At 40.8% G+C, this 27351-nt stretch overlaps 1 protein-coding gene and 1 non-coding gene across 4 annotated transcripts in view; both read right to left on the bottom strand.

Moving 5' to 3' along the window:
* Nucleotides 1-3077: 3077 nt before the first annotated feature.
* Nucleotides 3078-27351, bottom strand: part of Etfa (electron transfer flavoprotein subunit alpha) — a 62135-nt gene continuing 37861 nt past the window's right edge. Inside the window, exons 10-12 of one of the 3 annotated variants that reach the window (XM_010626022.3) lie at nucleotides 11751-11816; nucleotides 6800-6880; nucleotides 3078-3137 (exon numbers count right to left, since the gene is read on the bottom strand). In XM_010626022.3, coding sequence (XP_010624324.1) covers nucleotides 3099-3137; nucleotides 6800-6880; nucleotides 11751-11816 — 186 coding nt within the window. In that variant the 3' untranslated portion in view covers nucleotides 3078-3098. Of the gene's footprint in view, nucleotides 3138-6799; nucleotides 6881-11750; nucleotides 11817-22956; nucleotides 23082-27351 lie in introns of those variants that run through there. The other 2 variants (XM_010626031.3, XM_010626051.3) reach the window with 2 other exon arrangements.
* Nucleotides 25323-25454, bottom strand: LOC117283415. The gene has a single exon (XR_004514388.1). It is a non-coding gene; the product is annotated as a small nucleolar RNA SNORA84 (small nucleolar RNA).

The following is a 27351-nucleotide window of genomic DNA, read 5'->3' as shown; positions in this document are numbered from 1 at the left end:
CACTGTCTCCATCTACCCCTGCACATCCACAGATCAAAGCTTAGTTCACACTGCCACTGACAGATGACAAAAGGACAGTGTCACAAGATGAGAACCCAGGGGTTCTGGTAACTAGCTAGGTGTCCCCCATGCAGCTCCACACCAAGGAATTTGGTAGAAATTCTACCAAGGATGCCGGCCACAGGAAGTAGAAAAGGTGAAGCCCTCAGGGCCACCTTGTCACCAATGCAACCACCACAGAGCAATAGCCAGCAGCCTCACGGTACATTCTCAACTCCACCACTGCTCGCTGCTCTCAGGCAGCACAGCTTAGGTGCCTGCCCTGGAGAAAGCAGGTTGGCACTTCCCGTCTTTTTATCCAGAAGTAGGGGCAGTGACCCTCACTCTGGGGATTACTGTCCTAGAGAAGGGTCCACAGTGCTTCTGACACGTCAGCTCTCAGGGACACTGACCAGCTGTGGGTGGTACCCCCATCCTAGCCTAGCTTTGTGACCTGGGGCTAATGGCTTCCTCTCCTGGGAAGCTCATCGCATGAGTATCTCCTACTCTTCCCCTCTGATGGGATGATGCTCACCAAAGTGCTGCGTAAGCCAAGGAGGATCACCAAGCCTTCAAGTGGACTCCCCACAAAGATTGAAAACAATCTGAAATTGTGGCCATAGATCACTCAGCAAAGGCAGTTTACAAGCTGTCAGTCGGGCCTTCGGCTAACCAGACCCATCTGTTACAATCAATACGATTCTCTGGGTTCCCAGTCTCTGCAGCCCAACTAATGTGGACCAAAACAAAACCCCTCAGCAAGGACAGCACAGAATGCAACCCAGGTGACCATCACTATTAGAGCGAGAGCACAAAGTGTGCCCACAGCAGGGGCATCCAGCCTAGACCAGGCCTGGCGGCAGCCTGGCTACCACACTGTCCCAGGAGGAGCATCCCTGCTCTCTGCCAGCCGCACCCACAGTCCTGGGCCCATCTCCATGGTCTCTCAGGGACCATTCCATAGATGAAGAGCTTTCAGCCAGACCCATCCAGGCAGCAGGCCAGAAGATTCCTGCCACAGTCCCCTAATCACATTCATCTCCTCTCCTCCCTCTGTCATGGCAAACGCACCATGGCCAGGCTGCTCTGCTAGATGCGGTGATGGGCCCTCCTCAGACACAGGCTCCCACTGCCACGGAGTGCTGCACTTGTGTGGAGGCAGGACCCCAGGAAGCCACACAGCTCCGTGTAGAACACTAGGTACACTGACACATTTCACTACGACACACAAGGAGCAGAAAGTATACTGAAGAGCACGAGTTTCTGTAAGGATTCAAGACCATGCCCTATGCCCACGGGACAAAAACAGCCATGCAGGGCCTGTGGCTGCTGACCTTTGTTAACATCTGCCTGGTACAGTTCTTCTGATTAGCTTTTTCTGCGGATCAAGAAGAGACCTCTATGGTGTGGCTCTCGTGGTACCATCACTGGCCCAGCTCTTAAAGGGCAAAGTTTGAAAAACTGGTCCCCAGGGAAGTCTTCCTATCCTGTCCATGTCCTCTACAAACTTGCCTCATCTACCACTCTCAGCTCACGCCCCAGCTCCCTCACAGCCTCAAGGACCCATGTGAGCTCTGAGCCATTTCCACTTCTGCCCCATGGAATGGCCTTGGCTGCCCACTCAGGACCCTTTGCAATCCACACCAGTACCAGCCCTCTGTGATTGCTTGTCCTTCTCTCGTCCTTCCTGGGAGATAGGAAGTCCTCATGGGCAGTGCCTCTGCCTCCAACACCCACAATCCCAGCCAGGAGTTCATTCTACTGTGAAGACCAAGGCCAACTCTCCAGGGCATTTGCCCCAGGTCCTACCCACACAGCAAGCAAGACACATCCCCACGGTGCTGCTGAGAGCATGCAGGAGCAGGAAAATGTGCTCATAGCTGCAGAGAAACTGGGCAAGGCCACCTTAGAAGCAGCTGATTGATCCACATGGCCGGGTCCAGGACTGCTCAGTTCTGCACTCACAAGTTGGCCCAGATGGCTATGCCGCCTGACGGTCTAGAGCTTCAGGGTTCCCACACAGACACTGCTTAGAGGGACTCTCCATTGCTCTCCTCTCTCTCACTAAAAGAAGGGTGACACACCGGGGTCATCAACTTCTAAAGGTGCCTCACAGCAAGCAACTGAATCAATAAAAGTCCCCATCTCTGAGGAGGGCTCCTCTGGCCATGCGACAGGCTGGTGGCCCCTCCCCACTGGGTCATGTCGCCACTCATCTCTCCCGGTACACCTCTGTCTTCCTAGGGCAGCCACCGTCCACATTCCCTCCTGCCTGGCCAGAGCCGCACTGCTTCCCTTCCTGACTGCACCCTACTCACCCATGGTCCCTGGCATGGCACGGACCCTGGCTATGTCCTGGGGGACAGAGAGGTCGCCAGAGGTGTGCACCATGGGACCACCCAAGGCCAGGGCTTTAAACATGGGTAATAATGCCACATTGTTTGCTTAAGAGGCGCTGCTGCCTCTTATTCCCCACTCCCCCCGCTTTATGGACACAGAACTGATAAAATCTTAAAGTGAAAGAGAAAATTAAATTTACCTTAAGCCAAATGAGTACCCTCAGCAAAGTCAGGCCTGCTTTTGTCATATTAGCTGCAGTTTTCTGAAGATTTGAGTATCTTTAAGGTAAGTCATGCTTTAGCTGGACTTTTCAAACTCCAAGCTCGCCCATCTAATTCAGCTCACCAGCCACCAATCAGTTAGGCTGAGTAGGCTCGTGGGAACTTCGTGCTTTCAATCTTACCTAAAACACACCTTCCACAAACAAGGCAGCTGAAGGAAGTCAAAATCTTTACCTCCTTTCCTCTTTTTCTTTATGAAACTAAGCATATTTTGGATAGCAGTTGACAGTTTTAAAACTGTGGCAAGGCTTTATTAGAGATCTTATTACAGAATTAGAAAATCTCCAAAAAATTGTTTGCAATCACAATTAAAAACAAACAGTACTAGTCCCATTGGAAAGTATTCTGGCTGCAGTTAGAATTTTTTCCTCAAATTGTATATCTCTGATTTCAGCTGATACTTTCACATAGATTTTCTTCTTACGGCACAATCATGATTCATTTTTTCTTCAATAGCTCAGTCATTTCAGGAACTACCTACAAAAAAACCACCACCAACAGTTAAGTGAGTAATTGACCTTCCCGTGGTCGAACACAGCACCTGATCTGCACCTGAGGCCAAGAGCAGAGAACCAATCACTGCAGGGCCCCAGGTGCCACCCCCACCATGCAGACCTCACCCTGACTCCTCCCACCTCACCCACAGGAGATGGATAAACCTGGATGCAGGAGGGCAGGGCCCAGGGCCCACTCACAGCTGAGGGCTCTTTCTCTAAAGAAAACAGGATGAGTTTCTGGTCTGGCTGAGAGAAGTTGTCTTTTCTGTTGTCATGCTCTTCCTGGGACACTTCACACATCCTGCATCCTGACTCCTTGCAGAGTTCACTCCAGAGCCTTTGGCTAGTCAGGCCCCTGCCAACCTCCTCTGGTACCAGTTCTTGCACTGTTCACCCACCCTATGTACCACAAAGACCCTGGCTGCATTCTCAACACTCTACTGAGATTCAGCACTGAACATTCAGTGTCACCACTTGTCATTAAAATCAAGACCTGGGCAAGTGTGGCAGCAAGAAACCACAGCGAGGGAAACTGAGTCCATTCCTGCTCTAAAAGGGTAGTGCAGGGGCTGCTTTGTAACTGCCCAGACCACAGAAGGGACTGCAGGGGAACAACACACGGCCCAGCCACCTGTGTACTGTATCAATTTCTCAACCTTGCCGGCCTGCAGACTGCCCTCGTGCACCCAGCTGAATGCAGCACTGATGAATACAGCCTCTCAATTATTTAGAAGAGCTACATTCCCATTAGGTGCAAATAATGTGTTCGTACAAAATTTATTAAGGAAATTGTCGACATGTTGTTTCTTCTGAATGTCACTTTGTCTTCAGCCTATTAAAAGGCCCATGTTTACCAGGGAGCCACAGGCATTTGCTCAGGGGTGGCATTAAGTGCTGGCACCACATCCCCTGCTTTCCTCAGCAAAGGGACCATGATATCTCATGCCAGTCACACAAATAACATGCTCACCCAGCCATGTCACAAAAAATAGGCTGGAGCCCAGCTTCTTTCCCAGGAGGTTCCAGAACTCCTTCCTGCCATGCTTCCCACAGGAGGACCGAGGGGACTTCCTCACCCTATCATTTTATCCTGTTTATTAGATCATCCTCGGCCTTGCCAAGGATGCCAGCAATACCTTCTTCAGGAAGAAGAGAAAACTTCAGGTTCACTGTCCAATACAAAAGACCTGATTTTTTTCATTAAGTTTATTGGTACATTTTAGGTATACAGTAGTTACGTTCATCTTTGGGATCTTGTACCTTTACATGATGTACTTAGTTCTTATTTTTTTCTCCACTTCCCTGTCCCTCCTTCCTTCCCCATTTACAAAGACTTTGTTTCCATTTTTTTCCTTTTCGCATATATTTCATAAGACCTGATTTTGTTTCTATTTTCTTCTAGATATTACAGAGGTGTCATCAAATAAGAGGACACTTAAGTTTAAAAAGAAGATAACCTAATGATATAAATCAAATTACAAGGGTGTTTCACTCATTTACTTAGTGCCTCCTCATAGAATTACTAAGGGAAACAGAGACGTTTTCTGTCACTGTGGTCCTGATCAGGTTTAGGCCCAATTCAGGAAGCCTGCTCCTAATTAGGGAGAAGAGACAAGAGTCCTACAAGCTACCCAACCAAAAATGTGCTCATCTTTATTATGGAATAGTATTAAATGCTCCAAACTCAGGAGTTTTGAGAAATAAAGACCAGTATGGGTTAGGAAAATTCAGAACATCAACCTAAAAAAGGGATTCTAGGCATAAATAAATATTTTAAAATGTGGAGGCCTGGGTCCCAGCAGTCTCTTTCTAGTCAAACACACACACACACACACACACACACACACACACACACACACACACTCTGGCTGTAGTGCAGGCAGTGTGTGTGGCACAGGCCATCAACAACTACTATAAAGATGCTCCTGCTGAGGCACACACCACCCACCAGAGGACACTGAAAATTCCTAATGTTTAACCTCCATCGATTTATCTTGTCAGCCTCTGTGAGCTGTAAAACACACTGTACAAGCACAGAAAAATGTTCTTCAAAACAAAATCACATAAATTTATCAATATTCAAAAGGTAACTACAGTAGATGGCTATTTGCAAGCATATCAATGCAGTATATGGCTGGGGGGTGGTGTTTAATTCACCTTTTTTTTCAATACTGGGGGCTGAAACAAGGGCCTTCACACTGAGTTACACCTCCAAATCGTCAGCGCTTTTTTTGAGAAAGAATTCCACTAAGTTGCCCAGATGAAGCTTGAACATGTGATTCTCCTGCCTCAGCTTCCCCGAGTCCTGGGATTGCAGGTGTGCATCACCACACTAACTTAATTTTACTTTTAAATAAGAAGAATATTTACCCCTCTATTTATACCTAATAAGAAATAAATTCTTGCTACTTGAACAAAGTCACTGTTGTACAGAGATATAGAAAATCTGTTTCATACCACTTTCCTCTCCCACTGGGGTATCGTAGTGGACCAAGGACTGGCAGTATTGTTTGCTCTTATACACCAGGCATCAGGAGCAGCAGACCTAACAGAACCCACATTTCACACCTCCAGGTCATTGGAAGGGGGCCATATTCTTTCTGAGAGAAGATCCAGGAAGCCTGAGCCTTACTAAGCATTGCTGAGCAGCTGCATTTTCATGCTGGGGCTCAGGTACCTGTACTGAGGCCCACGCACTTCAACGTGGTTCTGTCAGGGATGCCCACTCAGCAAACCTACTTCTCTAGGGCGGAGGCAACTTGGAGAGTCAACTCCAGCATGAGCCATCTCTGTGGGCAGGTCCAGGACACAGGCCAGGCTGTGATGGGTGAGGACCTTCCAAAGTGTTCATCACCTACAGCTCACGGAGCCAAGAGGACTCAGGAAATTTTCTTCATGGGGGACAAGTAAAGATGGCAACAGGGTAGAGGACTGGGAAGTAAGTGTTCCCCCAACCCAGTGATGGAGAACCTTTTAGAAACCGAGTGCCCAATCTTCAACCCAAAACCCACTTACTTATCGCAAAGTGCCAGCACTGTTAATTAAACCATAGTATCTGATGCTCAGTTGCTGAGGTGATTTGGCTCAAGTGCCAACAAAGAGGGCTCTGCGTGCCAGCTGTGGCACAGGTGCCATGACTGACCTAACATGTCCCCTAGGGCAGGCCTTCAGTGTCCAACCACAGCAAACAGTATTTTTGCTGTACCAGATATCCTCGCTCTGAGCTGTCTTTCCCTGAAGAGCTCAGCACCCTCAGCCCGACTAAGGCGGCTTCACAGTATTTCCTCAAAGATCTGCCACGTAGGGCTGGGCATTTAGCTCAGTGGTTCTGCCGCCTGCCTCGCTAGTGCATGTTCCTGAGTTCGATCTCTGGTACCAAGAAAAAAAAAAAAAAAAAAAAAAAAAAAAAAAAAAAAAAAAAGATCTGCCACGTAGGAGTACTCAAGTCACGTGAGATGCCAGAGTGCCAGAGTCACCGGGTTGGTATTTGATACAATTTGGACTCCTTTTTAAAGGGCAATCTAACTAGGTCAGACAAAGCTATGTGATGTGTTAATAGTACAAACACATAGACGCACAATAGTTCCGAGAGGTCCTTGGGTAACAAACTAGGTAACAGCAAATCTCTCAAGCCTGGCTTACCTTAAATAAATCTGCAACTATTCCATAATCTGCCACCTGGAAAATTGGAGCGTCTGGGTCTTTGTTAATAGCCACAATTGTCTGTGAAATAAAAACAGAGTATGGCTTTTATCAAGAAACAAATACACCATACAGATTGATGGCCCCTCTCTTAATATGTGTATCAAATAAGATTAATATGATGCTTCCATACCAGTATGATGAATTTATTAGAAGTTTCTAGTCTGGGATGTAGTAAAATTATCTACCACTTACCACTAGTCCATCTCAATATAAAAAGTTAAAAATCCTTATTTTTTTATACTTCTATCTTGACTTATGAAAAAAAGTAGATTTTAAAAGTAACAAATCATAGCCTCTGTAGCTCAAACCATTATGTCTTCCACCTACTCCATCCCATATATTATTTTAAAGCTACTGTCCTGGCAAGGCCAGGGATTTAGCTCAGCGGTTCCACCACCTGCTTTGCAAGCACAAAGACCTGAGTTCGATTGCCGGTACCCCCCAAAAAAGCTACTGTCCTGGGCATGTTCTAGAATATAAACACTGTCTTGTCAGGCCGCTGCTAAAGGAGAACTATTTTGTTTCTTTAGTCCTTATATATGCAGCAAATATATGCAATAAAATAAGTGCATTACTGTATCTTTTTTATAAAACTACCAAATCTTTCTCTTACCACCTATAATAATAATATTACATATGAAAGGTCATGACAGATTATTAACAGAATAAGAAAAAGTTTGGTGCTCTCCACAGATGCTTCTAAGTCGCATTAAATTAAAATTAAGTTTATGGGCCGGAGATTTAGCTCAGTGGTGCCGGCACCTGCCTTGCAAGAGCAAGGTTCTGAGTTTGATCTCTGGTACCAAAAAAATAAAAAATTAAGTTTTTGATTCAAATGTGGTATCGAATCTCCAGAAGTAAGGTTTCTGCCTGTCAGTGTATCTTGAGAAAACCTCTGGTGTTCATTTACAAAGCACTTTGATGTAGTCTGACCTAAAGAACAGGCTACATGACATATGAATGATTTGTGCCAGAACACGAGTCTGGAGCATGGTGTGGTCGAGAAATGGCCAGGCCAGACCAGTAAGAGCTCAAAGATGGGGCTCACATTTGAAACCCTAAGGACAAACATCCTAAACCATGGCTGTTGTCACTGAGGTGCTTCTCTTCTGGGAATGTGTAGCCTGACTCACAGTTACAAGCAGAGATGTATTGAATCTATGATGGTTGATTTTTCTGGAGGCCACTTAGTCAAGCACCCACAGCTTTACTCTGAAAGCTTTCATCCTATAAGTTAATCTTAAAACACCAAGCATGTAACTGTGGGCAAGGAGCCACAGTGGTATTTAAGAAAAAAGTGTGTAATAGTTTTTTTTGTTTACTAAAATTATATTGCTGAATTACCAACTGTAAATAATTACAATAAAGTCTTGCGTGCACTCTACTGCTCTCAAAAGCAACTTGTGAATTCCAATTCTTCCTCCCAACAGAGCTTTGAGATTGTAATCAACCATATCATTATGTACATAGTTCACACAGTGCCTTCATTATACTAATTCATTTGATAAACCATCAAATCTTGTTCTTCAATGGTATTGCAATGTTAATTAAAACTGCAGCTTTCCCTATTTTGATTTTTAGATCTTTAATCCACTTGGATTTTAGTTTAGTGCATGGTGAAAGATAGGTGCATAGTTTTAATCTTTGGCAAGTTGAAAGCCAGTTTTTCCAACACCATTTATTAAAGACGTTATCTTTCTTCGGATGGTTGGCTCCTTTGTCAAAGATGAGGTAGCTGAGTATGTCTGGAGTTGTTTCTGCATCTTCTAATCTATTCCATTGATCTTCGGGTCTGTTTCTTTGCCAGTACCAGGCTGTTTTTATTACAGTGGCTTTGTAGAATAGTTTCAAGTTGGGGATTGTGATAACCCCATCATGTCTCTGTTGCCTAGAATGGCTTTTGTTATTCTAGGTCTCTTCTGGTTCCAAATGAATTTTTGGATTGTTCTCTCAAGTTCTGTGAAATATACTGTGGGGATTTCAATCGGGATTGTACTGAATCTATACAGCACTTTTGGAAAATACAGCCATTTTCACTATGTTCGTTCTTCCTACCCAGAAGCAAGGGTAGTCTTTCCATTTTCTTATATCCTCTTTGATCTCTTTTCTCAGAGTATTGTAGTTTTCAGTGTTAGGTCTTTTGTCTCCTTTGTTAGACTGATTCCTAGATTTTCTTTTCTTTTTTTTTTTTTTGGATGCTATTGTGAAGGGAATTGTTTCCCTAATTTCTCAGTGAGTCTGTTATTTGTGTACAAGAAGGCTATTGATTTTTGAGTGCTGACCTTGTATCCAGCTACTCTACTGAATCTGTCAATTAAGTCCAGAAGTCTTTTGGCAGAGTTTTTTGGGTCTTCTATGTAGAGTATCATATCATCAGCAAATAAACTTGCTGGAAAATAAATCAAGTAGAACTTTCGAAGATATGTGCAAAGGAAGACTTTATGAGCAAATCCTCAGTAGCACAGGAACTTGCATAAAGAATCAACAACTGGGATCTCATCCTATTAAAAAGCTTCTGCAGTGCAAGAGAAACCACCAACAGAGCTAAAAGAAAACCTACAGCATGGGAAAAAAAATTTACTAGCTGCTCCTCAAAGGACTACTATCCAGATTATATAAAGAACTAAAAAAAAAAAAATCAGACCCCCCCCAAGTATAAAGACCCAATTCAAAAATGGGCATCTGAAATGAACAGATATCTTTCAGACAAACAAGCAAATAAATATATGAAAAAATGTTTAACATCACTGGTCATTCAAGAGATGCAGATGAAAACAACACTGTGATTCTACCTCACTCCGAAAAGAATGGCTGCCATAAAAAAATCAACCAATAACAAATGCTGGCGGGGAGTGCAGACTGGAGCAACCACTGTGGAAATCAATATGGAGATACCTCAAAAAACTGGGATTAGAGGTCCCATTTGACCCAGCTATCTCCCTGCTGGGTACCTTTCCAAAAGAATTAAAAGAATAATACCCCAGTGATACATGCTCATCCATGTTTACAGCGGCACAGTTTGTAATAGCTAAAGCTTGGAAACAGCCCAATTGCTCATCAACTGGAGACTAGATAAAGAAGATGTGTTTTTTTTCTATAAAATGTAGTACTGCTCGGCTATAAAGAATGAGAAACTATAGACATTTATAGCTAAACAGATGCACACTTAGGCCATACTCAAGTGAAATTAATAGGACACACTTGGGAAAATACCGAATAGTTTCTCTGGTGTGAAAAACTAAAAGTGTAAATAAGGTTTAATGGTATAAGTGACAGTATGAAATAGGAAGAAAATGTCTAACAAAGACGGTGAAGTGGGAAGGGTAGGGGAAAGGAAAGAAGGGAAAAGAAAAAGACATGAAAAAAGGAAAAATGGAAACAAAGTATCTGTAAATAGGGAAAGGTGAAGGGGGTAAAGGGAGGGCAGGTGAATGGGGAAAAAATAAGAACCAAGATACATCATGTAAAGGTACAAGATCCCATAGATGAATGTAACTGTATTGTTTACCTTAAGTGAAGCAATAAACTTAATGGAGGAAAAAAAACAAACTACAGTTTCTAGGCAATATCACTGTCAGATTTAAGCCATTCTAATATCTAATATTTAGAACTCAATAAAATTATAACAGAAAATTGTCTCCCAAACAAGACAATAGGAGCTGTCCTTTTCATTTAATCAACAATGGCACCTAGTATAAGGATTGTACTTAGTAAATAAACACTCAATGATTAGAGAGACAAAGTCTTGGTTGAAGTTTATTCTCATGGATTGTCCCCCAGCACTGGACTCCTGACCTCAATGGTTCCCCACGTACTATCAAGTCTGTCTCTCTCACAATCTAGTCCGGTTGGCCTAGGTGAAGAATTTTCATCAGGATCTTCCTGAAATGTAGAAATCTTGTATTTAAGGAAGCAGAATTCTTGATGTGTCTGAGCTGGTCTAGCTGAAAATATATTTTAAGGCTGCTGGTGTTGGAAAGTTTTTTTTTTTTTTATGCATAAGTTATATTTTCCCCATTGTCAATGCTGTTTTCAGAGCTCAGTAAAGAAACCTGCCATTCAAATGTAAAATCTGACTGGTTTTGTACCAGTTCATTTAGAAGTTACAAAGAGGTAATGTACTCATTTCTTCAAGAAGTTAAGCCTGTTAAAAGTTTTATATCATGCTTCCATCTGAGTAGATAAATGCAGGAGTGTCAGAAGCATCTCTAACTTCATGAAAGATAAATTCATAATTCAAACTATACGCTGTAATGCATGGGTTACTGTGTCACATTCTGAAATACATGTTCGGAGAGTCATTACACAGGACATCTTCGGTTATAGTCTAAGTGCTGAAGTTAAAATCAAGCATTTCGTCCACACGGTGCACTTCTGACAATCACCCAGGTATTAAGATGGCCTGGTGCACCAATACAGATGTGTCGATTACGCTTTGGTAACAGCCCAGAAGAGCACTGCTGACATATGAGGGTAGGGCAATTAGGGCCCAGAATGAAGCAAAGAATCGGGGACCAGAGCCTCCTTAAAAAATTAGATGATCAGCACCTCATCAAGCTATTTAAGCCTCACACTTTCTACCTGCAGGTCATCAGGGCTGAAGGGGCACTGGTGACCATCATCCAACACTTGTGAGTGACAGGGCATGAAGGTTGAATCACACCATGAACCGAGAGCAGGGACTCAGGGTCAAGCAACCCCCTACACAGCACTGCCTCCCACCAACATGTGCAGGAATGAACAGCAGCTTCTGTTCCTTCAGTTCCAATCTATGTGAATGTAGATGGTTCAACTACGTACGCTGTAACTACATGGAAACATACAGTGTAGCTAGATTTAAAAGTGTGAGAACCTTGCCTCTTAGCTTCATGATAGGGTGTACAATTACCTTGCTATCCTTCATCCCAGCTAAATGCTGGATGGCTCCAGAGATTCCGACAGCAATATAAAGTTCCTAAAACAAGATATCACATTAATATATATTTATACTACATATATTTCTAAGTGTTTGTCATTAGCAGTTTAAATCCTAGGCAAGAGATATATTAAATAAGACAGGTGTAATATGCACTGCTTAAATTATGCTTTCTTTCTTCCCTAATCTTCTTAACCCAGCTATCTTTTTTCAATGAATTCCTACAGTAGTGGTGGTATAATAACAGGTAGGTGGATAATGAGGATTACTGAGCATTTACTATGTACCAAACCCATGTTAAGCATTTCACAGCATTGTCTCAATCTCATAATTCATGTCATGATTATCTGTGACGCAGCACTCTTCACCTGTGGCCTGCACTTGGATATCATGCCACAATTCTACCTGTTCACAATACGCACAAGTTTTACTTGGACAGATAAATATATATACTTAAAAATATTAAAATAGATTTTGACTATGTGTCTTGCCTTCTCACAAAAGGGTATCTATAAAAATGATAAATAGGATATATTTATTAAACTTCATATTTAGAAAGCCCAGAAATACAAATCAGTGTCAGGAAGTTTCACACACACACACACACACACACGCACACTCACACACTTGTTGAAAGCAGGGGCTGAGAATGCCTAGCACCTACAGAAAGGCCCTGCCTGCAGTTTCACTGCAGTGAATGCTGCTGGTGACATTTGTTGCCTTTTCCTGCCCCCGGTAATTAGAAGGGAACGATGAATGACTACTGTTCTGTCTTCTTATCTAAAAATTTTAGTGTACCTATGTTTGAAAATTAAAACACACTACCATCATGAAAAACTGACTTAACAAGTACATAATTAAAAGGGCTTCCCTGCTGCATTCTATACAGCAGGTGTAATTAGAGCCTCACCTTCAAACCTTTCACAAATATAACCCGACCGACGTGTCCTGGCTTGGGCAGGAGGTGTGTCTGCTGTGCAGCAGACAGGTACTGTGGTTCTAATGACAACCGAAATCAAAGGCTTCCCACATGAGAAATACCACGAAAGTACTGAAGGCGCCTGGCCACACTGCCTTCCTTAAACGGTATTTTTCAAAGTCAGTGGCAGGGGCAGGGCCCTATCTATCTTGGCATTGCTGGTGGTCTAATTTAACAACAGCTCACGCCAAAATAACTGAGCACTTCAACCAGGAAACAGGTAATGTCACAGCCTCCTATTGCTAGCAGTTTCCACAGCACCTAAGTGTATATTAGCCATATACAAGTCAGTTCCCACATGGAGCCTCAGTTTCCCCAACTGTCAGCAGAGGAAGAATAGTGCCAGCAGTGAGTGTTTTTTCAAAAGCTCCCTGAGATGCTCTAAGGAGTCAAGGACAGGACCTCTGGGATCCTGAATCCTGCCACTGCCCAGGAGGCTGGTAGGACATCCCTGGCCTTCTCTCTAGAGGCATAAAGCATCCAACTGCTTCCAGAGCAAGGCACTTGTTAACAGGAAAAGTAAACAATCTAGTTCCCAAAGTCAGTTAACCAAATAAAAATGAGCTTTTTAAAAATTCTGCATATTCTACAGTTATCCCCAAAAGCCTCAAGATAGCTAAAAGCACTTTGGTTTAGAGACCATGTCTGAGGGTAGGGTCTCTACAGAAACATGATGTACAGGTGAGGACACAAAGCTACGGCACGCTGCAGCTCCACCTCAATACATCAGCGTGTCTATGAGGACCACGCAGCTGGGCAGACCTGCTGTCAGACCATCTCCTCACACGTGGACATTCACGAGGGACAAGCTTCTTTTCTTTGTGTATGTACTACTACTTCTATTTAAAATTACAGATAACTTCAACTGACAACAGTAAGGTAACTGCAATTTATTCTGACTAGCGTTTCATCCATAAAGGGACAATCATTAAATTGTTTGTTAATCATACCTCAGTTCACAAACTTAATTCATTCCAAAATTCTGGGGAAAATGGCTGCATTCGTGTTTGTCACCTGATTCAGAGTTCATGAATGGAAGCAAATTTTTGCCAAACACGTCTGAATTTTTTGCAAACAGAAGCATTTGTGAACCAAGGTATTACTGTGTATGTACTACTAACTGAAGTTCATTCAGGAAAAGCAGGCCAACATATTTGAATACAGAGGTTTTTAAAGCAAGTTACTTAGATACACAGAAACTATATCACTGACCACTCTAAATGGTAAGCACTGGAAAAGATCCATAGTCCTCTAGGTGAGGCTCCCTGATACAGATTTACATGAAAATTTACACATCTTAAAAGCTCCATATGCATCATGAAATGCTAATAAAATCGTAGATTCACTCTGACAGTAAATATAAATACAACATGAATAAGTCTACTTTAAACTTGCTGCTCCCTTTCCCCTTTCCCACTGACCCTAACCATCAGCACACAAGGAAATGAAAGTTTCTCAGTCAGCGGTCAGCACCCACAAACAGCAGGTGCTGAGCCATCACTACCTTTCTGACTGCATAAGTAGCTCAGCGGGGTCCACATGACCAACAGGACTCTATTTTACTGCCTTATAAACACGGATCACTGAATAAAAATAAAGCAGCAAAACAAGAAGCTAGGAGGAGCCCAAGGACTGGGGCTGCCAAGCTGAGGCCTGATGCTTCTCTCAGGCAGGAAGAAAGGCTTTCTGTCCTTTTAAAAGCACATACAGGCAATTAGACTAATACCCCAGGATGCTGCCTGCATGCAGAAAGCATTTTCATATTTCAGTAGTAATAATAATAATAATTAGCAGGCACAGAACTCCCTGCAGATGCTAATTTACGGAGCACTCAGGTACCTGCTTCACAACACAGTGAGGTGATCCCTGCTGGAGGTGCTTTCCTTCCAAATTTGTAAAATAACTGCCATAGATGCTGGAGGGAAGGACAGCAATTAAGGCCTCAAAAAGAGGTGCATTAAAGGAGGGGAAAGGACAGGCAGTCCTGGAGCCAGTCCTTTATCTTTAGCTTTAGCATAGGCTGGGAATCCAGCAGGGTGGGGCAGGAACAGGAGACGGGGAACAGATCCAGGTGCCAGAGTGACAGAGGCCAGTGGTCATGGCACGCATTCACGTAAACATACACTGGAAAAGAAAGCACAAATCTCTTCCCTTCGCCAAAACATAAGAAACAGGAGAGCTTGTGAAAAGAACTTGGGCTGAGGCCTCACACTGGACTAGGATGGACTGTGCTGCAGCTGACATGACCTGCTGGGACTGCCAGAGGGGTGTACTACTATGGTTAAGAACCCCGACTCCAAAGCCCCACCACTTAGGTTCAGATGCTAAACGATAGCCAATGATTTAACTTCTCCCTGCCGCCAGTGGCTCATCTGAAAAACTGTGATTATAATACTTCCAACCTCACAGGGCTACTGTTGAGGCTTCAGTCATCAGTATCTGTTCTACTGGTATGCTTCTCATGAATATTATTTGTTCAAATATTGATTTCCTCATCCCACTTGACTGGTGTCAGGACCACCATGTACAGCTGAATAGGTTGTGAAAATTTTTTTTTTTTTTTGGTTCCAGGGATAGAACTTGGGTCCTTGCACTTGCAAGACAGGCAGCAGAACCACTGAGCTAAATCCCCAACCCCAAAGGTTTGCACAATTTTTTTTTTTTTGGACAGCTGAGTAGGTTGTACACTGAACAGCTATAGAGGGAGGCACCAGTCTTACCAGTCACTACTGACCTGCGCAGTTCTATTACAATAATTTCCAACAGAGGGCAGTATAGAAACTTGTGTTCTGTAAGAAATACTTCATGATTCATACAAAGGAGTTGTAAGGAACAGAAGTGTTGGGAAGCCAAGAGGCCCCTGTAATTTTCTAACTGTGCCATAACAGGAACAGTTCAGTTGTGTTGGTTAGCTGATTTACTGTTGTTGGTATTGCTGCTATATCCTACAGGCATTGGGAGACTAAATCTCTGCTCCCTGTCCTAAAGAAGCTTACAGTTTAACAGCACAGCACAGACCAAGCAAGGTTACACTAAAGGGCAATAGTGAGGAAGGTGATCACCCTGGCCCCTCTGTCCTGCAGCACCCTGAGCAGTGGACAGGCTTGGGGAGCAGGAAGGAGGTCAGGTGAGGCCTCCACCCTGTCCAGCAGCAGAAGTCTCCTCCTGCAGTCCAGCCCCTCAGCTCCTGCTCCTGCACCTGCCCTCCCTCATGGCTCTGACTTGATGACAAAGGCAAACACCTGAGCAATGTCAGGATGACTAGAAGGAAGTTCTAGTGTCTTTCCCGAACTCCAGCCAGTGGTCCTGCACCCTGCTTCTGCGGGGGGGGGGGGGGCACAGTGCGGAGCTTGGGGAGCTGCCACCACCACAGGTGTCCAACACTGGGATGTCAACAGAAGCTCCCTGTAAGGCACATGTTCCATTTTAAATTTTTGGTAGTCATGTCAAAGTAAAATAAAACAGGTGAGCTAATTTTGAGAGTATCATCCCCATTCAGAGTAACCATATTTAAATGCCCAAAGCCACATGCAGCCTCATGGTTGTGATGTGTGACACACACACCCTAACTGATCACAGAACTCGGGCCCTGGCTCCACAAAAGCCCATTTCCAGGTCATTTACACTAAGAGTGAACCAAAAAGAAAAATCAGTAGCGTGGGGGATCTGTGGACAAGCACCAGAGGCTGCAGCATCAAACTGGTGCACAGGTAGAAAGGAGAGTTGCAGAGCTGATGGAAATCCAAGACACCAAGAGTGAGGGAGGGGCAGGTAAACACTACTGCTTAATATATAAGTTTATACCCTGAGAAACAATTCTCCAATACCAAAGGTTGTTTTATAGCCAGTTATATATATTTTTTGTTTGTTTCTTACAACTATAAAAGAACATAGAAAGAAATCTATCCTCAGAAACCTATACTTCTCAAAATAAGTACCTAAATGCAGTGGTAGCAAACCCATGGCATACGTGCTGCAGTGGACTATTTGATATCAGTGAAAGCTCTAGAAAGTTCAGTAATGTTAGTTATTTTTTCCTGTTGCTGAGACAAAATACCCAACAACCAAGCTAAGGGAGGAAAGGTTTATTTGGCCCACAGTTTGTAAAGGTTTCAGTCTGTAGTCAGCCAGCTCCAAGGCAGGGTGGCATGGCAGAAGAGCATCACAGAGAAGAAACAATTCATAGCAGAAAGCAGGCAGCAAAAACAAGCAAGCAACAAGCCAATTCTGCCCCTTCTATCTTATCCAGGCTACCCACCCTTGGGTAGCACTCACACCCTTAATCCGAGCACGGCACCATGAATCAATCCCAGCATCCCACACTCTAGATCCAGCCACCTCTGAAAAAGCACCATGAGGCTTTGGGGTACATCTTGATGCAAGCCATAACAGCCACCAATAAAATGAATCTGAGTCAAAAAACCTGGACTAAAACATTAAAAAAGGTAATCTATTTCAACCTGTTAGATACAACTAACATGATACTCAGATATTTATAACCTTAAAAGTATGAGAAACCAAAGAACATCAGTGAGCTATGGTAGAGTTTCTGTCCAAACTCCTAGACAATGTAGGCCTAGGCAGTCGGGGTGAATTTCTTTACAAATTTCTTACATAATTTTCACATGAGGATACATATCCCAGATGCAGGTACTAAGACATATTGAGTTAGCCACATTAATACATGTAAAGCTGAAATTCATTTTTTTTCTGGAGTAGGAATAGCATTCTGCACACAGCAACTTCAAATCTGCTTTACTTTAAACAATGTAGAGTGGAGAGATTTAAACATTTACTTTTTTGTTTATAGGAGATGTGGAAATGAGCAGAGTGTTAAATATGGAGCATACAGATCAGAAAAATGAAGCCAATATTGCTTCTTCCCATTAAAAAAAAAAACAGGTTTAAAATTTTTAATTTTTTTCTACCAAGTTTGAGTTTCTAGATAAAAGTTGGGAAAGGAACATGAAAAAAAAAACCATTTCTTTAAAGAAAAAATTTAAAACCACATCCCATAAATAGTTATTAGAGTTCAGAGATCCAATGTTACATGCTCTGAAACGACAGCCAAAGCTGTCTCAGACAGGACCAGAGTCACCAGAACAGCAAGTACATTCTCAGCCTTCTGCCTCAACAGACTATAGGCACAACCTTAAGCTATCAACTAAGACATAATGCACACACACAGGACAAATGCCAGGTTAGGAGTTAAATGAATTTATTGTTGCAAATAATGAATGCCTCTTTGCAAAGATTAGCTGAACTACATTTTCTAATTACTGTGAGTCTCCTGTGCATTAGTATTGCTGTATTTCATCCTGCTGCTCATTTAAAACGCCAAACTATTTCCTCTGTTTGCCAAGTTGTGTTTAAGACTCTTCTTTTTGGAAGAGGCCCCAAAACCCGGAGCACAACTATTTGTGGCTCTTTTCTCAAACAGCTCTCTGCCTGTATTATGAAACTCAAGCAGGAAGTCTGGCTTAACCTGTGTCTTAACGAATGGAAGACTTTACTTACATTCTTGGTTTAAAGCAGAGATTACATCCAATTCTCCCCTGTATTGAGCCTGACTCCTGTTTTAGCAGGAGCCAAGACAGCTATTTACATACGCCACAATTACATATGCTGTCTATGCTGTGCCAGCAACCACACTGCCCTTTCTATGTGTGATATGAGTAGCCAGGATAACTTCACAGCATGGAAATTATTCCCATTTCACAGACCAGAAAGCACAGTCTGAGGCAGGCTTGCTGAGTGGTCCAAAATTATATACACCTAGTGAAAGGCAGGCTTTCACGCCCCAGTTTTACTGAAGTACACTGAAAAATAAAGATTACATATATGAAATGTGTACAGTGTGATGAATGATACAAGTGTACCTTGTGAAATGGCTTCTGCAATCCAGCTAGCTGACACACCCATCACCTCACAGTCACTTTGGGGGAGGGTTGCTGAGAACATTAAAGACAGATACTGCAGAGGGGCTGAGGTTTAATTCCTAGCATCTCAATAAAAAATGTACTTAGCAAGTTTTGAGCAATTAATTCTGTATATCAATTACAGTCAGCATTATGTATTAGATCCCGACTTTATCCTGCACAAACAAGACTTTGTACCCTTTAACTAGCATCCTCTCATTTCTACTGCCCCTGGCAACCACCATTCTCCCCCTAATAGAAGGCAGTCTTCTTAGGCTAAGTGCTTTAACTTAGTACTCTTTCCAACATATCCCAGATGACTCGGTTTTGTTACAGACTTGGTAATGTGCTATAACCAAAGTGCCAGTCTACTAAAAATCCCAGCAAGTGTATTTATTTCAGAGGAAAAAATCGCTAAAACAAGATGTGCTCAGATGAACAGCTAACATTTGTATATTTAAAAACCAATGTCAGTTTTAACTAACACTGGCATTGACCCTATGTTGCTAGAAATACGCTGGTACATTATCTCTGGGCTTCTTATCCTAAGTACTGGCGGTAACCATGTGCATTAGCTTTATGGTACTGTTTTACCAGAGGATTCTGTGTTGATCAGAATACCTTGCCTACCCGACCCGTGTAGCAGATGCAGAGCCATGGAGGAGACATACGCAGTCAAGACTCAGAAAGCACTGTTTTTTTATTCATGATGTTTGTTTGAATTTATAAAACCTGTATTGAAAACTAGCTGACATTTTCTGGTTAAATATTCTGGACCTAGCTTTCAATCACCTGGTTCCAAATAACCGCTAAAGGAAAGCATCCGGAAGTAAAGTCGGAAGATTTACTTGGGAGAAAAGGCAGCAGTCCTCACCAGCCCTCTGAAGGTTTTTCACATGAGCGGACACCGCAGCTGAGGAGCTGGACATGATGTTATTTGTACATATGTAGTACAGGCTTTATGGTCAAAGATTATTTGTACATATGTAGTACAGGCTTTATGGTCAAAGATTCTCTAAACCCTAAATCAGCCACAGATAGAAATCCCTCTGTATTCTTTTCGCAGCCTACCTTTTCTCCCCAGAGGTACAAGGGATCAAACCAAAGTCTTCTTCACAAGTAGCCTGGTTAAAATATAGTGAAAGCAGATGGAATGTATACCAACCACTACTGTTAGCTCTACTATAGACCTCACACTGTGTCTAAGATGTCAGAAATCCAGTTGTTCAAATACAAAGTTAAAATAGCCGGGTGTGGTGGTGCACGGCTGTAATCCCAGCACACGAGAGGCTGAGGCAGGAGGATCGTTGTGAGTTCAAGACCAGCCTGGGCTGTATAGTGAGTTCCAGGTCAGTCTCAACTACATAGTGAAACTCTGTCTCAACACCTCCCCGCAAAATACAAAGTTAACTTTTTAAAAAACAAATATTAACTAGACTGTGATATGCAATTCAAAAGTTTAAATGTAAACCAGGAAAAGTGACTTTTTAGTACATTTTCAACCCCAGACCTTTTAGTACTGTTTGCTAATCACAGATTTCAATTACATAAGCTTTGCAGTTTTTCTCAAAAGAATATTTTCACATTGAAATATAATTTTAACCCAAGTGGGTGGCACATTCCTGTAATCCCAGCTTTCTGCAGGGCGGAGGTTGAGGCAGGAAGATTCCAAGTTCAAGAACAGCCTGGGTAACTTAGCTAACTTAACAAGGCCCTGCCTCAAACTCAAAAATTTAAAAAAACAAAATGGACTCAGTGCAAAGGCCCTTGGTTCAATCCTCAGTGCTATAAAAATAGATATTTAATATTTAATGATACTTTACATTAAATGCTTTGCATTTAACTCAATTTACACTAATTCACAGATTTTCTACTGTGGGAAATATACTTCATGTACACCTGAAATGAAACTAGAGATGCTCTAAAGTAATCTCACTCTGAGGAAATGAGGTACATTCCTACAGTCCCCCAAAATCATTTCCCACACTTCCTTTCAAGCTAAATTTGGTTAATACTAACATATAGTTAACATAAGTGATTAATATGTTCTTTGTACATCTTAGTACTTACATCTTTGGCCATGAAATAAATGAAAGTACTGAATTACATATAGTAAATGACCAATTATCTATTGAATAAACATTTCCATCTAGCACACTGATGTATGAATGTTTATCATACCTGAAACTATGAACAAGAAAACAATTTTTATATGAAAGAACAGAAACTACACAATGTTGGTTTCTCAGAATAGAAATTTAGAGTAGTTTAATTCCTTTCAAGTCACCATACCAAGATAGCTAAAATAAAGATGTGCTGTCTGCTCTTACTGATTTTCATGCCAGCTGTTAAGACTATCTACCAGATATGTCAATTTATTATTTCTAAAAGAGTACGCTTTTAAGCAGTTATGGTATATATGTAAAGAAGAATTCAGTACATTCTCTGAAACTTAAATTCTAATTTTATATAAAAATGGTAAGAAATAACTTTACTGATATTTGTTCTCTGGAATAAATGTTTAACAAAATCAGTCTAATAAAAATTAGTTTAGAAAACAAACCAAAATATAATTAGAATTTGTAATTTTTGGTAATTAAATGCACAACTATACAACTTATACAGCCAAGCCATGGTTGATAAGCTCTACCACTTCTTCTTTGTTCTTGTAAACATTCCTGTAAGGGCTTTGATCATCCAGGCCATGTAATTACCTTTAAGAAGCATGCTTAGGGTGTTTTCTGGTCTGTGGGACCATACAGCATTTCTCTCTGTCCTCTTGGGAAAAGAACATCAATTGCTTTCAGCTAAATGCATTCACATATGAATATTTTAGTACAATTTAATGCTTCTATGCCAACCCCAAAGGAACAGAGCATCAATTTGCGAACACAGTTCTCTTGGAGTTAAAAGCCAAGCTAGATAATGCAGTATGAAAGCAGTTGTCAATCTTCAGCTTTTTAGAAGTTAGAAGGCAGCCCATAAATCCAGTCCCAGCTGTGCTTTTCAACACTCATGAGTTTTCAAAAGAGAACTCAGAAACAAAATTTATTGTCTTGATAAATTCTACCCAAAACTGTTAATTGATCTGGTAACTTAAAAATGATTATGCTCACTTAATTTCAAAATTATAAATACACAATTGGTCTGTTGGTATATCCGGGGATGTAGTTCAGTAGTGCTGCGGTCTGCCTTGCAAGCACAAGGTCCCGAGTTCGATCCCTGATACCAGTAAATAAACAAACAAACAAACAAATAGAGAGAGAGAGACACACACACACAAAAGTAATCTATACATGCTAAAAAGTTAAGTGTATGAACACATTTCCCTGGCATCAGATAAATTATGCTTATATATTTGGATGGTTAGGAGATAAGGTCAACATTATCAACAAAACTAATACAAGGCAATCCAGAAATAAATATAAAAGGGAATTACCATCAAATATGCCAAGCCATACTAATTAAATCCTAGGCACAGTATAAATCTGAAACTCTTGGACGTGACAAATACTAATGTGCTAGTAAAATCCAATGAATTCATCAAACATCAGCTACAGAAATAATTCAATGCCTTTTCACAATTTTAAAACAAAAAAACAACAAAAATTTGTAACAGTAACTGTAAAAACAGCAAACACATAGCATTTATAAGATGCCAACCAATGTTTAAATTATTTTATACATATTAACTCATTTAATACTGATTTACATATATTAATTCATATAATCTTTACAACTATGTAATGTATGAAATAGTGACTATTATTACCATCGCTGAATAGCTGGGAAAACTGGTACAGTGAGGTTAAGAGTTTTGTCCATATTCAAAGAGCAAGAAAGTGATACTGCTAGGAGCAGAATCCAGAGAGCCCAGCTAGAGAGTCTGGACTCTTGATCACTTATGTCCATTCTGTAACACTGCTTGTTGCAAGGACATTTTCAATCTGATAAAGAGTATCCACCAAAAACAGACAGCAAGCAAACTGCAAGAATTTCCTTGAAAAAAAGATACAAACATGCTTATCATCACCAATTCCATTAAACAGTATCTGGGGAACTGCAGCTAAAAGAAGGAAAACAAATTTTAAAAGATGAAAAAAATTTTATTATTCCCAAAGGACAGGAGACTATGTAAGTATAACACCCAAGAGAATTTACAGAAAACAGAAGCAATATGTAAATGTCACTACATTCCTAGGTATCTATATGACATGTGATGAGAAAATATGTTGAATGTTTAAATTTTTAAAATTTTATAACAATAAAAGAAAAACTGTTGTTAATCCCCCTAAAAATACTCCTGCTCACTTCAAACACACTCATTCTTGTCACATTCTGTAGCTGTTCTGGAGGTCTTCTTTCGTGTCTTTATTCAGGCTGTTGTGGCTGCTTCAATGTCCTGAACTGATTCAAAACATTGACCTTTCATGACCATTTTGACTTTGGGCAAGAGCCAGAAGTTGCATAATACCAGATCTAGTGAGTAAGGTAGAAGAGGATAAACCATAATTCTCTTAAATTTTTATTTTTATTAGTACATGCTTGCAGTCCATAATGATAACATTTGTTGCAGGGAGTTGGTACATAAGCATAACACATCTTAATCCTTTTTATGTCCCTTCCTCTCCCTCCAACCCTTCGTCCCTTTTTTACATGCAAAAGATCTGTCTCCCTGTTTCCTATTACCTACCTTTTATTCGACTCTTTATTTACACTTTGGGTTTCTCAAACAAGAGAAACCACGTGAAGTTTAAGCTTGTGTGTCTGACTTCACTTAACATTATGGTCTCAGGTGTATCTGTTTTCCTACAAATGATTCAAACATTCTTCTGTATGGCCCAGTAGCACTCCACTGTGTGTAAATACTACATTTTCTTTATCCATTCATGCACTGATGGACATACATACAGGTCACTTCCAAGAGTTAGCTCTGTGAATTGTACTACAATAAGCATAGGGCATGGATCACAGTAAGATCTTTAACTCTTTGGGGAAGATAATTTTTTGAAGAATCTCCTTACTGATTTCTACAGTGGTTGTACTAGTTTACATTCCCACCAACAACGCAGAAGGGTTCTGCTTTCCCCTCAGCCTTGTCAGCATTTGTTATTATTTGATTTCTTGATGACAAGCCATTAAGAAAGCACTTCTTCTGAAATAATCTGAGATTATTTCGGAGGAAAATTAGAAAAACTTCTTTTAAAAAATTAAAGCTAGCTGGGAGCTTGTAATCCCAGCACTCTGGAAGGCCAAGGCAGAAGGATTCCAAGTTCAAGTCCCATCTGAGGAACTCAGCAAGCAAGACCACCTCAAAATTAAAAATAAAAGAGGCTTTGAGATATAACTCAAGGTAAAGGCTCTGAATTCAATTCACAATACCACAAAGGGGGATGGACAATAAAAAGAATCTTACATTCAAACAGTTTCCCAATTTTCCATTTTATTCCTTTTACTACTTATTCATAATTTCTGTAACAGAAAAGCCCTATACCTCTCTGATTTGTCTCTACAGAGAGAAAAAAAAAAATTTAAGACACGTTCTCATTAAGTTCACACTAGCCTTGAACTTGCAGTGATCCTTTTATCTCAGCATCCTCAGTGCTAGTTTAACAGGTATGTGCCACTAAGCCCAGGTAGTACAAGAAGTCTTAAAGTGTCTTTTTAAAAAGTTTTGCTAATAACCTTACAGAGACACTTGATCAATCTGACACTGTCAAGTATCCTAGATCTTCTTGATCCTCAGTCTATTTACTTAAATTTCTAATAAGATTAGTGATCAAGTCGCTGACAGATTAGAAGGGAAAATAAGACTGCTAATTTCAGAACAATAGGAAAATGGAAAATCATTTTCCAGAATCACCACAGTCTGGGGTAACTGACTCTAGAAGAGAAGACCCCTATATAACTCCACCAGTTCTGAAAGCATCAAAAGCATCACAGTTTAAGCACAGCAAGTGACTCAGGCCATATGAAATAGTTTGTACAAGTAGTGCCTTTCCCTCTCCTTCATTCTCATTTTTTACATATGAGAGTGTCTCTGGATTTTATATAGAAAAAATAAGACAAGCACAGATGGAACATTTAACTAAGTGAAGCAGCCATTTCCAATCAGCATCACTAAACAACACAGAAGTTGTAAGGCAGTTTAGATATTCAACTGTTTATTACAATCTCTAGACTTCTGAGGATAGAAATAAATGTTAATTTCTTCATTTACTGATTTATTAAGTTCAGTGGATACCTAATCAGAGGCTAACAAAAACACTAGCATCTGAAGGCTAATAAGATGTTTAGATATCCACACATTTGTGTCCATCATTTCTAATCTACTCTATGATGGCCCTTGACCATGGGAGATTATTAGAGATGCAGACTCCCCAGCCTCAACCTGGACCTAGGATCCGGTACCTGCATTTCAATGAGATCCCTCAGGAATTAGTACACACTCTCACACTGTCCTGACAATTATTCAGGGATATCTGTCTGAATGTTTCTTTTGAAACAACTTAAGCTGCCTTAGAACAGGGCTCGTAACTTTCATTACATTTTCTAGGCTGTCTCTGCTGCCCCAAAAGGGTTAAGAATCACAATAATATTATGCCACACACAAAGACCCAATGTAACAGCACTATTTCAGGAAGAATGCCATGTACCAGTGACCGGGCTATGGAAGCTGCTGAGGAAACACAGCTCCCATGCAAAAATCACAGGACTGCTCTGGCCCACTGTACCCACTGGAATGCTGCACTGTTCAACAGCCTCCAGCAACCACAGGGCGATGTAATATTTTTACAAGCCTGCCTTAGCATTAGATGGCACCTGGCTGCAGCACTCACTCTTTTATTTTCTAAAGATTCTAACAAAAGAGAACTTCCAGAACTGATTCAGAAAGTGGCAAGAATGATGGGAAAAGTGTCTTCAAAATAGAGGGAATATTTTGAGGGGCGTTAATGGCAATGTGTCTTTTACTGTAATAAAACATTTTAAAGTTAAATATTCACTGTATATTTTGATCATACCTTGTCTCTTTGTAACTAAAATTACAGATCTAAATAAGTAAAGAAATAAAATCATGGTCATGGATAGAAGCTCCAATATTATAAAGGGTCAACTTTCTCTAAGTTTATATATCCTATGTTTCTCATTTCAGTTTTCCTGAGTATTTGTTACCATCCACCCCCCAAAAAAGAAAAGGAAAATGAAAAAAAGCATTAGGTACAACCTGTACTTTTTTTTTTAACTTGGGAATCATTATTTTAAAAAAATCTCCATCAGGAATTGCATGAGTGCATACCTAAGGTGCTTACAAATCTAAACAAGACTGTTCACCACACTTAGTAGGTGCATGATCATATCTCACATTCACACTGTGTGACTGTAAGCAAAGGGAACATAAAGAGACATTTGTTGTAAGATTATTTTTATCCCACTGCTTTATCTAAGGTTTTAGATAATGGTTCACAGCCATCTACCTACCTCTAGGATTTCAGAAGTGGAAAAAAACCATCTAGCTCTTCTTTGGATCCACTAGTGAACCCATCTGCTGGCTGGCGCCAGAAAGCACCTCAACTTTGCTGAACAGTGTCATTACAGCCCCTTTCCTAGTTCTCATCACCAAATCTCATATGAGTAGTTTTTCAGTCGCTACATTATCAGTTTTTAAATGGCCCTGATTATTAGCTAAAAGGTATTTTCATGTGTCATGTATCTTAAACATATTTTCTCAGTTTATTTACATTATGGTACTTGTTTAGAGCAGTGTAGAAGAAATAACTGAACGTATCTACTAGAGTTCAGTAAGTATAAATAACTAAGTAATTGGTGTTTTAAATGCTATTATACAAAAAAATTGGGGTGTTCTTATATAGGTGTAAGAAGATTTTGTAACTAGGAGGAAATCATTTGCAGTTTTGGATGACTGGTTAATTCTCCTTTTTAATAAACTACAGACTTGGATACTCTGAGGCTTCAGTATTTACACAATTTCTAGAATAAACTAAAATTACATAATGAGTTATATCTACATTTCTTATCAAAATCCCACTGTAAGTTTGATAAATGATTTCTAAACCTTCACAGAAGGGGACAGAACCAAAAATAAATGAGCCAATTTTGGAGAAGAATCAGAATGGGGCCTGCTCAACCAGACAACCAAAGCTCTGAGTGTAACACTGGTACAGTAAGGAGCGACTGGTCAAGGGGACGGCACAGAGAGTGCAGAAACAGACTCAGGCATCTCTGCGAGCTTTATATGTATACAGCACACGGTGATGCAGCAGGCCTATGGGGAGAAAGGAATATGCAAGAAATGAAACTGAAAAAACTGACTAGCTATATGGTTAAACTGAATACTTTCATACCAAACATAAAATACTCAGGAAGAAAGAATATAGACCAAAGTATGAAAAATAAAACTTTAAAACCTTTAGAAAATAAATAGGTGAATACCTTGAAGATCTTTTCCTACAAAAGATTTCTTAAGAAAACAAAAAGAACATCTTAGTGTATGTGCTGCTGAAGCAAGCACCAGAAAGCAACTTAAAAGAAAAAAAGTTCAATTACATTAAAAGTTTCTATTAATAAAAGGAAAAATTTAAAAAATATAAAGACAGACATAAGCTAAAAGAAAATTTATGCAATACATATAATTGATGAAAGGCTTCTATCCAGATAA

Source organism: Fukomys damarensis, unplaced genomic scaffold (assembly GCF_012274545.1).
Source record: "Fukomys damarensis isolate Sample0158 unplaced genomic scaffold, DMR_v1.0_HiC HiC_scaffold_25, whole genome shotgun sequence".
NCBI lineage: Eukaryota > Metazoa > Chordata > Mammalia > Rodentia > Bathyergidae > Fukomys > Fukomys damarensis.
This window is presented reverse-complemented; position numbering and strand designations above follow the sequence as displayed.